The sequence below is a fragment of the Boleophthalmus pectinirostris genome, unplaced genomic scaffold, assembly GCF_026225935.1.
Source record: "Boleophthalmus pectinirostris isolate CB_2022bp ecotype Guang Dong unplaced genomic scaffold, ASM2622593v1 HiC_scaffold_18, whole genome shotgun sequence".
Taxonomy (NCBI): Eukaryota; Metazoa; Chordata; class Actinopteri; order Gobiiformes; family Gobiidae; genus Boleophthalmus; species Boleophthalmus pectinirostris.
In genome coordinates this window covers 42,986,199-43,003,810 of record NW_026571133.1, presented here as the reverse complement: position 1 = coordinate 43,003,810, position 17,612 = coordinate 42,986,199, and the positions used below count along the sequence as shown (strand labels likewise).

Genomic DNA, 17,612 nt, shown 5'->3' with positions numbered 1-17,612 from the left:
ATATCCCAGTACACTTCAGAGGGTTGTCATAGGTGGTTGTGTCTTAAAGTTTACAAAGTGCCTTTTATTAATACATAGGCCATATCACAGTCTGTTTTTTTTAATGACTGCTTTTACACCCTTTTACCGATATGTTCTGGGGGGCCCGTGAGTGCGTAGTCAAAGCTGAGGGTGCAGGCTGGTCCTGAAGGGCCCAACAGAGGGGTCTTCATCTGGGCTGGGGTCTTCTGGTGTCCTGCTGCCTCTGTCACGTACAGGACCACCTCTGCACAGAACATCCAGGACAGATGAGTCACTCAGGGCTGACGCTGAATGGTTTTCTAGTAACTAGACAAAAGCCCGACTCTGGAGTATCAATCTACAGCTGCACCAAGAGTGACTCAGATCAGCCAGGAACTGTACAAGAGGGATTCTCAAGTGTTTGACATCTCAAACTTAAATGTTTTCTGGTGGGGGGGCCTGAAAACTTCTTTTCTAACTAGAGACATTCTTATGGTTTTGCTTCTTCCACAGAATAAAGAAAAACTTGGCAATCTCCAGTGGGACAAACCAATCCATCAAACCAAGTATTTTTGGCAATAAAAAATTCTCTGTTTGAATAAATCAAAGATATTGACAATACATTTATACTGTGAAACATTCCAGGCAAAGCCATAACATCATCATGAGACAAGCAGGTAACAGACCCTCCACCAGAAAACTTACCTGGAGCAGCTCTAACATATGCCCTCGGACAGTGAAGGGAAAACAGACTTTGGGCTAACTCAGGCTTATTTAAATGAATGACAACTAAAAGGCATCACCCCTGAAATAAAAGACATGCACCTGCTGAGTTATAGTCCCAGCCCTGACTCCCCACACTGGAGTCTGTCCAGCCCTTGTAGCCCTCTGGGTACACAAAGTCACCTGCAACAGACAACACACACAAAACATTATTTAATAGAAATGATATATAAACATGCTAATTTTATTGTCAACTTTGATTATTGTTTTTCATTTTTGATATTACAGATCCATTCAGATCACAGAGAGTCCAGCTGGTTTAAACCTAAAATGCCTCTCTCTGATCCCAAATGGTCACTACCTAAACCCCACCCCACCTGCACCAGTCAAGAGTCAGTGACTAACACTGACTGTGCAGCTCATGGAGGGAATTCTGGAGGTTCTGAGCTTCACATGAGCCATGGCCAGGTTCAGTTGTGAGTTTTAAAGTGCAAAAGCACAGGCTGGAGTAGGATAAATATTGACTATCAGCTGACCACACGTGTCCTCGTCCTTTGCTGCGTCACAGTCCACATTGAAGTCACATATCTTCTCTGAGGAGGTGCAGGGGTGAGCAGGAGGTTTGGGGATGTTAGCCCAGCTCCCGTTTGCTGCCCAAAACAACACACAGCATTACAATATGAATACAAATGCACATGTTACAGCAGAGCCAGTCACAGTATTTTACCTGAGGACAGTTGGCACTCAGGAGACAGCACGATGCTGTCCACACCGATGCCTCCGTATTCAAAGTCTCTGAGGGCAGCCATGATTAAGATCTGAAATCAAACAATACAACAACACATTATCTACCCAGGTCTACAAACATCTCTGACCCCCAGTCACTCATTTACACATCAGACACATACAAAGGCAAAGTGGCTGAAGGGTTTTAGCCCAAGAGCACAACAACAATAAGCACTGATTTGAGCTGGGATTGAACCACAGACCTTTAGGTTTTGGGGGAATACACTACTCACTGAGACACTGCTGCCACAAAATTCAGACCTGATTAAAAAAGAATGAAAGGGGCGGGAACATCTCCTGGTCCCACTGGAGACAACATGGAGAAGTGAAGCAGTTTAAATGAGGCTATTAACAAACAATACTGCAAACAATAAATATCTAAATGAGTTCAAATGACTTCATTTTGATGGCAGTAGTTCTGATTTCATAAAGATACAGTATGTAACTTTCTGGATTTGGCACATCACCTGCATGATTCCACAGAAATAGAAGGTTAAAACCATATTTCAGAACATTGTCCATGGACATAGATCATTTTATGCCACACTGTGGAATATTAATGCCAAAAGAACATTTCCATGGAAACATGCAAGATGAGACTCTCCTCCAGGCCAAATAAGAGTTAGGTTTGTGGAGATGAGAGATTATTAATCTGAATGAATTCTTTTCACTGAGCCTGTACTTGTATTCAGTGGCTGCTACTGTAGATGAAGCTGCTTATTAACAGGAGATGCAGTGGCAGCAGCGACCAAGCCTTTGAGAAAAATAAAAAAGTTCAAAACAAGCCACGCGAACATCACAGCCACAAATAGAAGCAACTAGCTGAATGAGCACTAATGAGATGCACATGTTTTTACATACATATTTAAAATCAACTGTGGCTTTAAGGTTTTAAACCTTTAAACAGCTCGTGTTTCAGTCATTCCTCTTGACTCTATTATATATATCGATCTATCTATATGTGTCATTTCTGAGTCTGTTTGAGCTGAGTGATTCGGGAAAATATGTAATAGAGATTTTTTATGACAAACACTGGGACTTGTGTGGAGGAAATGATGGTATTTGACTTTATGATTTGCTAAGTTCAATGCAATTCTGACTTAAATTTGACTGTGATTTGTCTTGCAGCCCTAGAGTCTCAACATGAAACAGAACTGAACGAGGATCAAAATCACTTCTTTTTTATAGTGAGAAACAGACTTTAAAACTTTGAGGTAGTGGACAAAACTGACCTGGAAAGTGGAGTTGGTGTTGATTTCCACCTCGGCCCGCACCCACAGGTCCCCCAGAGCCCCGCCCCTCTCCCACACGGGGTAAATGTTCTTGTCTGCCACCAGCACCGTGAGCCCACCAGAGCGAGGGCCGAACTGGTGTGTGTACATCACCATCTGCAGACACAGGGACAAACACACAGCACAGTGTGAGGGGGGCTCGCCTGTCACAATATATCTGGGGGGTTAATATTTATCATGGAATTTTTGGATTATATTTTGGCTATACTGTACTATAAGATTTGTATGTGTTTATTTGTATGAATTCTTCTCAGTAAAAGCTCCATGCACTGGGGCCAGTATGGTAGCTGCAGTCTGTCGTATAATGTTGTGCTATTACTGTTGTAATGTTGCTAGATTTGGTGTGTGTCATCCATACACTGTATAAACAAGTGGAATAAGAGTGTGGTGTCACCAACACAGTTTGGCTCAAAAGTCAAATGAAGCTCATTAGGCCAGCAGTTATAGGAGCAACGTTGAAGCCAAGTTCGATATTAGGAAAAGGAATTTATTTATGGACAAAAGAACGAAATAAAAACAGGAACATGCAGTGTGAGTTAATACAAACATTTTAGGACCAAAATGATGAGGATCACAGCAGCAGATACAGAGAGAGGGACACAATTTTTCAATGTAAACTCAACTGGTGTCGATGGAGCCAGAAGAGCCTCCATGTTCACTTCCTATTTGGAAGTGTCGGCTTGCAGGTTGGCTATGTCCATTTATATATACAGTCTATGGTCTCATCTACACACTACCTTTCCCTCTCAAACACAGACCGAGTGAACTGAAGGATGATGTCACCCAGCCAAGTGCAGCCAGTGGGAGCGAGCGCTTATAGCAGCTCATTCTGAAACTAAGTTTCATATTTGGAAGGCATAGTGTGCAACCAAAGAGCCAATCAGGAGCAAGGTTACTCGCTCCTTTCTGAAAACACATCACTTGTTTAAATACATTCAGATTTCTCATATAAAGGCTTTGTGTCTTTTGTAGAACACTTTTGATCTGTGCATGTTACATTCATCATATTTAGTCATTCCTTCAAGGACAGACACAGAGTCTCTAACATGCTCTTTTCTTTCCAACCACATTTCCACTTTCTAACTGTCCCCTCCTCCACCGCAGCAGCAGAACCATCAGCCTCCTCAGCCTCTCCCCTTCACACGTACGTCTGTGTGATGACTGACAGTGGTACCTTGCAGGGGAAGGAGCTGTTCGTTGGTTCCAGACGTTTACTTTGAAAAGCTGCCCAGTCTGTCTTCAGTCCAGACTCTGGGACCGTCACATACAGGAAGTGACCTGCAACAGAAATAAATAGAATAAATGTCACTATTTAAAGATACTATTTAAATGCACCAAACTGGAAATATAAGCAATGCAATTGTGTATATTTGTATATTATGTCATTCTGAACAATCCAAAAAGTCAAATATTTGTTACATCCAGTAGAGAGAAAAACACTGACCTCTTCTCTGTCCACAAATGAACTTGAACTTGAAATGAATTTAAACTTTACAGCAGGAGTATCTCAAGATGGACTCTCATGAGTGTGTGAGCTCACAAATATTACAAGAATCCATCTTGCTGCATAAGGTTAGTTATTTAGAGCAATTTAGTCCAAATAGATTTGGTTTGGTTGCATGTGACTTGTGTGTTGACGGTGTGTTGAAGGACCTGTAGCAGTGTTGTTGGAGTGGTCCCGGCCTGGTCCGCTCATTGGGTCTGTGGTGGAGATATTCTTCTGGTTGGTTCTGATCCATCTGAGAGGAGACAGAGACCTGAGGTCCCACATGTCACACAGGCCCTCATCAAAGTGACAGCGGTGGTAATCCTCTGCACACACACCAAAACACATCACACTTTATCCACATGTTTTGAAACCACAGTTAACTTTTTAGGCTCTTTAGAATTCTGGGATGTGAATTCCAGTGTGAATTTCTTTTTCATCTTAAACTGTATCATTTGTATAACTGCAAATCATTAACAGTGTTTATCTATCTGGTTTAAAATGGAGGTTAATTAATTAATTAATTAATCACTGCATTTATATAATGCCTTACAGTTCATTGTTCATTCACTCAACACTCAGTGTTGGTAAAATACTACTGCAGTCACAGCTGCCCTGGGGCAGACTGACGGAAGCAAGGCTGTCAATCTGTGCCTTTGGCCCTTCTGACCACCACCATCACTCACACACACACCACTTTCATACTAGGCAATGTGGGTGAAGTGTCTTGCCTAAGGACACAACAACAGTTTTTGCCACTGGCGCCCCCCTGTGGCACCTGGAATTCCCAGTGTCTCCCATCCAAGTCCTGCCCAGGTTCAGCCCTGCTGAGCTTCTGAGATCTGACAGGATCAGGCTTTGACAAGCCAGTATGGCCACATCTGGAGATGGTGTTCACTTGAGATTTCTGTGGTGGACTTTGATGGCCCCCTGCTTGTTTCTGTGCAGATGTTTCTCTTTGACTTAGATTTATGTATTTTCTACTTTATTAGGTGTCTCACCACAGTTCTGCTCGTCGCTCCCGTCCCCACAGTCGTCTGTCCCGTCACACTTGAACCTCTGCTCCACACAGGCTTCATTACTGCACTGGAACATGTTAGAACCACAGCCGCCTGCAGGGGGAGCTGCACACACAGGAGAATTATTCTAAAATGTGACAGTCTGAAGCTCTGAAGCTTTTGAGTGGACAGTTAATAAAGACAGGTTACATATCAGTTCCAGTATCAGTATTGGCAGATTTTGCTGAATGGATTTTAAAGCCTAATATAGTAAAAATAACAGCAGGCCAGATATGGATTTTTTGAGCTGATAGCAATATCAGATATCAGAGCAGTCCTCGATGTTAATGCCAAGGAATTCAATGGAAGTATGAGTATATATATATATATATATATATATATAATATATATATATATATATATATATATATATATATATATATATATATATATATATATATATTATATATTATTATATTTATTTATTTATTTATTTATTTATTTTTTCTACTGAAATCCTCAAAGTATCTATCCTTTGCTTTGTAGAGTCAGTGAGTTTCATGATGAAGTCCTGGAAATGGTTTTCACTTCACAGGTGTGAGTTTGGAGTGATGAGATTTTTTTTTAAATGTATTTGTTGTTTACTTCATTCTGTATGTGTCATTCATAGTTTTGAGGCCTTCAGTGAGAATCTATAAGGTAAATAATTCTGAAACTACAGAAGAAACATAAATGAAAAAGTGCGTTGATGCTTTTGACTGGTGCTGTAAATTCAGTTAAGCATGACCATGATGACAGTCTTAAGTGTATTTCATATTCATCCATGGTAATAGTGTGTATGTATGTACCAGGCAGAGCACAGTGCTGGAAGTGCAGCTGGTCCAGAGCTACGTCAGCACTCCGCCCCTCTCGTCTCATAGAGTAAAACACCAGTCTGAAGGTGGAGGAGATCCTGCCCACAAACACAGTGGCCTCTCTCCACCCGCGGACACTGCTGGGCTCTGGACGCCACAGCACCGCCTCCTCCTCATCGCCAGGGTAACGCACTGAAACCCAGAGAGGGGCGTGGCCTAGATCTGTCAAACCTGAGCACACAAGAGTACAAGGAGACAGGTTAATGTGGGGGAATGTAATTACACTGACAAGCAATCGGACATTAAACAGTGTGTGTGTAGAATAATTAAAGAGTATATGAGGGCATATATACACTCCAAATGATCTCATTTATAGAAAAACACAAGCCCTATGCTTTTCTGATCTACGTTATAATGTAGTTTCCTCATCACAAACACAGTTGTGTTTTGTTTCATTCTAACAGGTTTAACAAACAAACCCTGTGTGTGACTGTGTTCTTCTCTCAAACAGAAAACACAGCATTCCACCTTGTGATGTCATGTGCTAATATAGGAAGTGCACAACTGTGTTTTTAAACTCCAAACACCTTCTCTGGAATCATTTAAGTAATTGCAGCCCTGGATGTGCCGATCTCTACTGAAAAAAAGATAAAAGGAGCTGTTAACTTGAAAACTACTGCTTCATGACATCACAAGGTGGAACAGAGCATTCTGATCTTTGGAGATGTAGACCGACTAATAATGCAGGATTACTCAAACATACTGTATATGGTATGTCTTTGATGAGGTAATTCTATTCTAACATGGCTTAAAGCTCACAGGGGTGAGTTTTGAGTAATATAGGACCTTTAAGAACACAACTTGTGAGAGCCACACACACGTGTGTGTACCTGAGTCCCAGAGGAAGTAGCGGAGGCTGATTTGACACGTAGGAGCAGACTGTCTGAGCTCAGGGGAGACAAGCACAGCTTTACTGATCTGCTCTGACTTCACTGCAGTCACAGCCATGAACCAGCCTGGAACACAGCACCACACACTTACTCTGACAACAGTTCATGCTTTTACACGATATGAGACACTCAGAGTGACAGGAGGAAAAATCATCTGAAGCTTCTTTTCACACGACCTTTAGCCTAAATCATTCATAGTTATGTGAATATAACTATAAAAATGTGCATAAGTTAAAAAAAGTAAAGTAAAATTTTGTGTAGCTGCGGTTTGTCTTTAACATGTGAACACTTAAAGTGTCAGACGCCCTCTTCTGGTAACAGAGGGTACTGAAGTCATTTTAAAATCATAAAATCAAAGCAAACGTAGCCTTTAGTAGCATACTGCTTAAGGATGTGCTTCGTACCTAAGGCCGTTAAAATTCTTACATAACAGGAAATGGTAAGATTAAAACATGATAAACTTTAACTTTAAAGGTGCACTGTGTAACTTCTATGGTGGGAGATCTTCCTCCGGCTTGTCTCCATAAAAATCAGGCATTTATTCACGTACAGTTTTTTTTTTTTTTTTTTACTGCCAAAGCCAAAACAGACGACAGAACACCATCTAGAAAAGTGACAGTGCTCCTTTAAAGCTGCTTCTTTCTGGTACAGAGCATGTTTCCAGCTTGCTCCATAGAGATGTCATTGGTTTGCAGGGAATGTTCCACAGTGTGGCATAATAATACATGTTGCATTTATTCAATTAGAGGCGTTCGCTTTCAAGACACTCACAGCTTTACCGAGCATTCTTCATTCACTCTAGACTCAGTGTTGTAGTTACTATATTAGCCACAGCTGCCCTGGGGCAGACTGATGAGGCTGCCAATCTGCACCATCAGCCCCTCCGACCACCACCAGCACTTAGGCTCTCAGGCTCTCAGGCACTCAGGTCTGAGGTCTGAGGTCTGACGAGATCAGGCTTTGATGAACCAGTATTGTGGAACATTCCAGGCAAGAAGCAAGAACATCTCCATCTCCAGTAGAAAAATGACACAGTGCATGTTTACCATGTCAGAGAAACATGTGTGTATAAACATGTGTATGATGAACATGTGTGTATGAACATGTGTATAAACATGTGTGTATGAACATGTGTGTATGAAGATGTGTGTATGAACGTGTGTATGAACATGTGTGTATGAAGATGTGTGTATGAACATGTGTATGAACATGTGTGTATGAAACATGTGTGTATGAACATGTGTGTATGAAGATGTGTGTATGAACATGTGTGTATGAAGATGTGTGTATGAAGATGTGTGATGAACACGTGTGCCATGTGCTCTGTATGTGACATGTGTGACCTGTGGCTGTTCCTGTGGTGAAGTCTGAGGATGGTCCGGTGTGTGTGAGGGCGTCTCCTCTCTGTCGTCTCTCCCATTTGTACAGTGTGTTCTGGGCCTCGTCCGTCCAGCCACACTGCCCCTGCTCGAAGTCACACACAAACTGCTCCCCCCCTGTGTAACCTGCAGGAAAAACAGGAAAAGGATCATGTTGCTTTGTACTTAAGTAAAAGTAAAAAGTACACACATACTCAATTAACTAACTACATGAACTACTTCCATAAATGCTGAACCCACTACACTGCTGCCACAGCAAAATACCACTTTTTTAAAACCCAATTTATTAATGCATGAATAAGAGTTATATTTGTTATCAGGTAGTACTCAGTTAGCATTACTATGTGTTATACCTTTGTGCTTCTGTCAGTTTAGCCTTGGCGTTGTACTCACCACAGTCCAGCTCATCCTCACAGTCGGGGCAGTCACACACAAAGTCACACTTCCTCTCTGGAGCCTGGCAGCACTGGGCCCCTGCTACAACCACTGCAACACAAAACATACAGTCGACATTTCAAAATCAGATACTAAACGATACAAAAACTAGTATCAAAACCAGATCCTCATCTGAGCAAGTATCAACTCTAAAAATATCCCATTGACAGGACGGAAATGAAGCTTTTCTGAACTGTTAGAATGATGTTGAGTTGCATCACAACAAGTAGAAGAGCACATAGACTAGTACACACACATGGACCACTATAGAACCTACTGGAACACTGAGGATTACACAAAAATAAGGACACAGAAGAATAGAAAAGAAAGTACTATGATTTAATGTTGAAAATCACATTCTACTGTCTAAACCAGACATTCAGACTCAGACATTTGGCCTGTGATATAATTATATTAGACCCGTGAGATCATATCAAATATGTATTAGAGCTGGCCCACCGGCACTGCTAATATACTACTACTAAGACTACTACTACTGCTAATACTACTACTTTGATGAACTTGTATCTAAGAAGAGATGCCAAGTATTTGTATTTGCTTTGGACCCATGTGCATCAGAGTAAATCACAGTCCAGCAAACTGAGCTCGGAGGAATGTTTTCTTTATGATTTTTGACTGTTCATAGTTGAAAGTTTGGATTTTCATTGAAGGAAGTTGGCAAGTGTAGTTGCTTTACATTATTTATTATTATTATTATTATTATTATTATTATTATTATATTTTGCGTTATACTTGTTCTGGATTCAATGTTTAAGCAAAATGATTATTAAAGATTTATTTAAAGACATAAAGGTTTACATATCTCAAAAGAAGAGAAAACAGCAGATATTGTTGAAAATTTTCAGTCAATATTTAGTTTGGCCCACAACTTAGTCCCAGTTTTTAATTTTGTCTCTCTGTGAATTTGCGTTTGATACCCCTGGGTTAAATTTTCAAAAAGTACCCGCCTACCGTCGAGCGAACGAATCCTAACGCTGCGAGGTCAGACAGTTTCCATGAAGTGAAACCGGCTGATGAATCAAGCTAAACCGAGGTGCGTCCCAGTTTTGAAATTTGAAAATCTGATCACCCTGTGGCAGGAGTCTCCAACCTGTAACTTGGGAGCAACCAGTAGCTCTCCAGCCCCTTCCAAGTAGCTCGCCAAAGGATTTCAGAATTATACCATTGTGCTGAATAACAAATATTTGATTAGTTACATGCCTGTTACTAAATTAAATGTATAATTTTGAAGCCTAACTTTGGACAGTAGTTTATGTTTTATGGGCATCTAACTGTATCTGAAGACTTGCCCTCTTTCTTATAATTGTCTCAACTTCTTCCAGCCACTGGCATTTTTGTTTAATTACTGGATTAAAAAGGATAGAGACCCCTGCCCTATGGTATCTGAATCAGTACTGAGCAGTGAGTCTGTTTCTTAGTATCAAAATGCAGTGTTGGGAAGGTGACTTTTAAAATGTATTCCCCTACAGATTACAGATTACATACACCAAAATGTAGTTTGTAACTTAATCCATTAAATTACTTAAAGTGAGTAATGTAATCTGAATACTTTGGATTACTTGGTTTGCGGTAGAGAACCAAAGACCAGGAAATCTAGATAAATAAGATGTTTTGTCTGCTAAAAGACAATGAAAAGGCCGAGTCTTTACTTAACCAAATTAAAAATATTATTGATAGAAGAAGAGGAGACACGGTCCACGCAGCATGGTTTAGTCCTGTTAAATCCTGGTTTAGTCCTGTTAAATCCTGGTTTAGACCTAGTTTAGACCTGGTTTAGTCCTGTTAAATCCTGGTTTAGTCCTGGTTTAGACCTGGTTTAGACCTGGTTTAGACCTGGTTTAGTCCTGGTTTTAGACCTGGTTTAGTCCTGGTTTAGACCTGGTTTAGTCCTGGTTTAGACCTGGTTTAGACCTGGTTTAGACCTGGTTTAGTCCTGGTTTAGACCTGGTTTAGTCCTGGTTTAGACCTGGTTTAGTCCTGGTTTAGACTGGTTTAGACCTGGTTTAGTCCTGGTTTAGTCCTGGTTTAGTCCTGGTTTAGACCTGGTTTAGACCTGTAGTTTAGTCCTGGTTTAGTCCTGGTTTAGACCTGGTTTAGTCCTGGTTTAGTCCTGGTTTAGACCTGGTTTAGACCTGGTTTAGTCCTGGTTTAGACCTGGTTTAGACCTGGTTTAGACCTGGTTTATTCCTGGTTTAGTGTCTTGCAATGAGTGGAATTACCGAGAAAAAAAAAAAAAAAAGGGATATAGCCCCAAATGTGAAAACAGGAAAATACCTTTGTGTAATCCATTTATTTCAACAAAGTAACTGTAATCCAATAACCACTCACTGAAACAGTAACTGTAACTGAATACATTTACTCATAATTTGTACTCTGATTACGTAACTCCAGTACATGTAATCTGTCAAACAACACTGTCAAAATTAACTTAAATTTTAGTATCGTGACAACATTATTACTTCTAGACAGCAGCTCAGAATATTACAACAAAAACAAAGCATTAGCCTCGATGAACAACAGCGTATGAACTGCATTAAGAGTAATAAAGATATGAATGTGGATGTGTCCAAAAGGGCAGCCAGCGTCACCGGCTTACCTGGAAACCACTGCACACTGCTCACGGATTATTGCTCTGCTCCCACTTCCTGTAGGTTAGGCTTCAACCCGACAACCTCATATTCCAATTCCCTGAGCTGTTGTGATTGCTGTAGTCTTAATTGTTAGGTCTTTTAAAACTCAGGATATGATGTAATTTCAAATCTTTTATCAGAACTTATCACAAAGGTCACATGCAGGTACTAAAGTATAAGTTTCTATTTTATGTATGTAACTATGTCAGATACAGCAGCTGCTTGGAGATGTAACTGCTTTTCTGGAATGTTGCTTGGTATGATAGTGAATATATCAATCTCCATGGAGACCACAAAAAGCAATAACATTAAAGGTCCAATATTAAGCAAAATTGAGTCTTGTGATCTTTAAACCATGTTATAATGCTGCAATCTCATCAAAAACAGACCTGGAGTTGTGTTTTGTTTCATTCACACATGTTTGAGTAACTCTTTATTATTAGTCTGTCTACATCTCCAAAACTCAAACTGTTCTGTTCCACCTTGTGATGTCATGAAGCAGTAGTTTTCAAAATGAACAGCTACATTTACCCTCTGTTCAGTAGAGAAAATTGGCAATTTCCAGGACTGAAATTGTCCAAATGATTCTGGTGAAGGTGTTGGAGTATCACCACATGACATCACAAGGTGGAATGTTGAGGGGGCGTCCACACGACAAAGTTTTTTGGTCAAAACGGAAGAGTTTGTATTTGTTTTGGCCTTTTGTCCACATGGAGCCAGCATTTCGGGTGGGCGAAAACAGATTATTTGGAGAACGGGTTCCAGAGTGGAGAAATTTGAGAACGCCGGCGTCGTGTTGTCATGTGGTCAAGCAAACTGCAGCTTTTGGAAAACAATGACATCACGAGCTCGTCATCGCCAGGATCCTCCAATGCAGCGAAGCCCACAGCCCTCAAACCAGCCTCCACAGACCACACGAACGTTGTCAAAATGGGACAGGTGGAGCCTACGGAGCCGCTCCTGTCACCCTACAACCAAGACTAATGCTAATGTTAAGAACACACACCACAGATTCCACACACGGATCATCAGAAACAATCTGCGTCCAGACACATCGTTTCTGTGTCCTCAATCCTTCCCTATCCACACAGCTTTGATCATGTCTGTTTACGTTTTATGGAAATTAAACTTAAAACCACATGGCTCATTTGCATAAACAAAGTGCTCAAAAAAACAGCTCACTATTGATGCCTTAAAGTTTAAAAAATGGTGATGAGATCTGCATTATTAAATATTATTATCATTGTTAACAGCGCCACATACAGGTGTGGCAGATGTATTACCTCATTTTCACTCATTGCTCCGTTGTCGTGTGGACATGAATATTTACTGATCCGACTCGTGTGGACGCAAATTTTTTTCAACCCGGAAAGAAAAAAATCCAGGAGCGTTGTCGAGTGGACGTAGCCTGAGTGTTTTCAGTTTGAGAAAAAAACTCAGGCTAAATGTGCAGAGTTTGTGTGTTAAACATGTGTGAATGAAACAAAACACAACTGCAGGTCTGTTTGTGATGAGGAAACAAAAGTGTAGGTTTGCATAGGGACAGTGGGGACATGTCACAACCAATATTTGGAGAAGACAAAATAGTTCCTACCAATTATTTGCCATTTTATTTTAATAAACAAAAATATAAGTTTATTCTTATATTTTTTCCAAACTCAGTAGTATTAATTGAACATGTTTTAGTTCACATTTTGTTTATTAATCATTCTGAGATGTATTCAGTGATATGACGACAGGGTTACACCTGCTGCTGTTTCATTGGCTGTAACAGAGTGATGTCATTAGTGGAGCCAGGAACCTAAACTGGGGAAGCGGCAGGACAGGGCCACACGACTTGAGCAGCGTGAGTGAAGACGCTGCACCAAAGTTTAAAAAACTTTTCACAAGTTACTTACTCAGCTTCATCTTCACTTAAACTTGTCTTATAATGAGTCACAGCGGAAAAAGAGTGACTATCATCACAAGTGCACCTCTCAAACAGAGCCCTACTCGTGCACTGTGACACCCCGACTCTACTGACAATATCCCATGGAAAAATGTACGGACATGACCTCACAAATATCTCATCACCAACAAGTAAAGAGAAATCTGCTACAAACTTCTACATCACTGTTCTCCACTAAACAATCATCTTAGAAGAACAATGGACACAAACTGAAACATGAAACCAGCTCTCACTTATTTTGGACCTGCCCAGACTGTGTGTGTTTTTGGAAAGAATTCATAAAACATGTATGCAACTTCTTCTCCCATTTGACACTTTCTTCTAAACATGTGCTGTCAGTTGTTTTCAATATGTAATATGGACCCTTTAAACTAAATCAGAAGTCCATTTTGCAGGATTTGTGAAGGTGTAGAACCAGTAATTCAAAGTAGCACTGAGTTGGCATTTTTGCACACTCAAAGTTGCTCATCAAAGATTTATTTACTCTAACCTCATGCACACTGTTTTTTGTTGTTGTTTTTTTCTAAACTTTGAAGCCACAGCTATTGTTTTAGCCCCATTCAAACTGCTCCACTCCTCAGTGCACCAGCAGATATTAGAGACTTTCAATGGCATCTTCAGCTGAACCAAAGGTAAAACTCAAATATTCAAAAATAAAAGCAACTGAAGAATCCGTGGATCATTCGTTAATTCATTTTTTCAAAATAAAAGCAAAAATAAGAAAACAAAAAACAACTATTTTTATTATTTGTCTCCAAAAGCAAAATGAAAAAACAGATAACGATTCGTTTTTAAATTTTTGATTTTGTGTTTAAACGAGCAATGGAAAAACAAACAAACAAACAAACAAACAAACAAAACAAAAAAAACGGATAACAGCCGTTTCCTGTTTCATCGAATTTTCAAGGTTCAAGGTTCAAGGTTCTTTATTTGTCATTCAAACATGCGAGAGAAACACATGACAATGAAATGTGCTCCCCGAGGCCCAGTGATCCAGAAAGAGATAAAAACAATAATAAATAAGCAATGTTAAAAAAATATACATTTAAAACAACAACATTTAGCAGTCCAGTGAACAAGTAGTAAAACGTGGCACGATAGAGAGAGAGGCAACCCAAGCAGGAAGTGAGTGTGCACTGTTCACAAGTCTGACAGCCTCAGGAAAGAAGCTGAACTTCAGCTGAGAAGTTCTAGCTTTAATGCTCCTCAGTCTCCTCCCAGACGCAGAGGAACAAACAGGTGGTGGGAGGGTGCGAGGGTCCCCCATGATCCTGGAGGCTTCTACAACGCTCCTCATAAACGTCACTGATGGGTGTAAAGTCACATCCAGTGATCTTCTCTGCTGCTCTGACCTCACGCTGTAGATCTGTCCTGTCCTGGGCTGAGCAGTGGCCGTACCACACTGTGATGGACTGGGTCAACACACTTTCCACTCCACATCGATAAAAAGACATGAGAGCAGGGAGGCCTAGTCCCCTTTCAACTTCTGTGCCCATGATGTAGAGAGGCGACAGTGAACAGCTGTTCCTCCTAAAATCCAATATTAACCCCTTTGTTTTTGAAAGGTTCAGACAGAGGTTGTTCTCTCTGCACCATTTTGACCATGGATCTAGTGTATAATGAAAATACGGACTGAACCAGGATTAAAACAGGAATGATCCCAGGAATGAACCAAGAGGACTAAACCAGGACTGAGCTAGGACTAAAACAGGACTGAGCCAGGACTAAAACAGGACTAAATCAGAATTGAACCAGGACAGAATTAGGACTCGTGCTTTGTGGACACTCTGTTTCATGGTCTCGGGGACCTGTCTCTCTTTCTCAAGTCCAATATTAGTCCTGGTCCAGTCCTGGTTTAGTCCTGCTTTAATCCTGGTTCAGTCCGTATGCGGCGCAAAAGTCTGGCATCTGCAGTTTTCATTATACTGTAGACCCATGGTCAAAATTGGATAAAACGGGTAACCTTTTTTTTCCATTACTTGTTTAAACACAAAATCAGTAATTGAAAAAACAAATTGTTATCCCTTTTTTTCATTTTGGCTTTGAAGGCAAATAATGCAGAAAATTGTTGTTTTTTCGTTTTCTTACTTTTGGTTTTAATTTGAAACTAGAAAAGCAGTCAGAGAGCGCAGACCTCCGCCAAGGACTACCCCCATTTTTTATATAAATTGCGATAAAATCAGTCTTCTGGATCAGATCCGGATCAGCCTTTGGAATATGAAAGAGGATCCCATGGTCCATCCCTGAGTCAAATTTCATGGGGTTTGGTCAATAATTAACCAAGATATTGAGAAACAAAATTTTTGGTGATCCAGAATCCAGGATTTCGTCCGGATCACCCCCAAAATGAAATCAGTTCTTCCTTTTCATTTCCAACAAATCCTGAAAATTTCATCAAAATCGGTCCATAACTTTTTGAGTTATGTTGCTAACAGACAAACAAACAAACAAACACACAAACAAACAAACAGACAAACACCGGCAAAAACATAACCTCCTTGGCGGAGGTAAAAATGGTTGAATGAATGATCCACGGATTCTGAAGGTTTTTCTATAGCAGCCATTCCCAAAGTCTGCATGTAATGTGCATATGTAATGTGTTGTCTTCAGATGTATATGTTAAAACAACACATTCTTGTAATATAAAGAAACATAAATAAATATCTTATAAATAAGTTATTTAAGACTCCATTTTCTTTCTTGCTTGTTGTATGGACCACTTTGGGCCCCACTAAAATAGCTAAAACAACCACTAAATGATATCACAAACTGGAACAGAGCATTTTGAGCTTTGGAGATGTAGACAGACTAATAATAAAGTGTTGCTCAAACATGTGAGAATGAAACAACACAACTCAACTCCATGTTTGTGTATATTTTTGGGGAGGCAACGGCATTTTAACATGACTAAAAGCTCACGAGACACAATTTGCAGTAATATCAGACCTTTAAAGAGCACATATTACTCTATTTTCTGATTTATGTTATAGAGGAATGTAGTTTCCTCAACACAAACAGACCTGGAGTTGTGTTTTGTTTCATTCCCACATGTTTAACACACAAACCCTGCACATTTAGATGGAATTCTCTTTCAAACCTTGTACTGAAATGATTTACATCCAACTTCTTTATAGATTCGCGGAACAGAAAAAGCAACGTCTAAGTGAATCTGATCATCTTTCTGGGACTAAATATTGATGTAGGTATTGGGCACAGTTAAAGTAAATACATTTTTAGAATTACCTACTTTCTACCCCTGAATATAACTGCAATAGAGACGCAACACTACACGCAAATAATCAGGTCAGAGGGCAGGAACACGTAAAAGATGTGTTCATTTTCAAATATAAAATAAAATACGACATGCTACAAGATTATGTCACAGCATTTGCCTTATACATTCCATATTTCCATAAAGCTGTAGTACTATTGAGTCTTACCCCACAGAGTAAACAGCAGACTGAAGTGAACCCTCATCTTTGCTCCACTCCTCCATGAAGGATCTGCGTCTCTGGAGATAAGGTCTGGACTTTAGGTTTACCCACAATGCACCTGTAATAAGCCATAAAGACATTTCCTCACAGCTGTATGGGCAGACGTGCTGTGATAAAACCTGAGGTGAAGGAAGATACAAAATGTTATAAAAGTGTCTGGGCATGGTGGAAATGCAGAGATACTGACTGTTTCTGTGAAGAGCAGGTGGTGTTGACTTTGGGTACTGCACTGCTCCTGACAGGTCGACCCATCTGAAATGAAGCATGGGTCAAATGCAGTTGACACATATTCCCGAGAAGACAATCAAATAAATGCAGTATGGTACTTTCTGATCTATGTTATAATGTTTCCTCATCAAAAACATGCCAACAAACCCTGTATATTTACAATTCTGGGCTATTCCACCTCAATTCACCACACAAAAAATGCAATTTGAACCCTCACATTGGCCAGTTGCAACTAAAATTGATGTATGGATAAGTCATAGCCAAGAAAGCCCAAATCTCAAATTTTAGCCTGATTGGACCAATGGTTTCCGATATATCGCAATTTCATGTTTTCACTTTTTTGAGTGGTCACCGAATTTCAAATTGCATTTACTCAGAAACGACTGGT

General features: G+C 40.2%; 1 protein-coding gene across 1 annotated transcript in view; it reads right to left on the bottom strand.

Annotated features, from left to right (window-relative positions):
* Window positions 1-17,065, bottom strand: part of mamdc4 (MAM domain containing 4) — a 44,875-nt gene extending 27,810 nt beyond the window's left edge. Inside the window, 13 exon segments of the mRNA XM_055153209.1 lie at window positions 128-265; window positions 826-906; window positions 1,260-1,373; window positions 1,451-1,541; window positions 2,742-2,897; window positions 3,976-4,079; window positions 4,455-4,613; window positions 5,289-5,411; window positions 6,134-6,370; window positions 7,030-7,155; window positions 8,433-8,594; window positions 8,862-8,954; window positions 16,943-17,065. Of these exon segments, the coding sequence (XP_055009184.1) occupies window positions 128-265; window positions 826-906; window positions 1,260-1,373; window positions 1,451-1,541; window positions 2,742-2,897; window positions 3,976-4,079; window positions 4,455-4,613; window positions 5,289-5,411; window positions 6,134-6,370; window positions 7,030-7,155; window positions 8,433-8,594; window positions 8,862-8,954; window positions 16,943-16,979 (1,621 nt within the window). The 5' untranslated portion in view covers window positions 16,980-17,065.
* Between the last annotated feature and the right edge of the window lie 547 nt (window positions 17,066-17,612).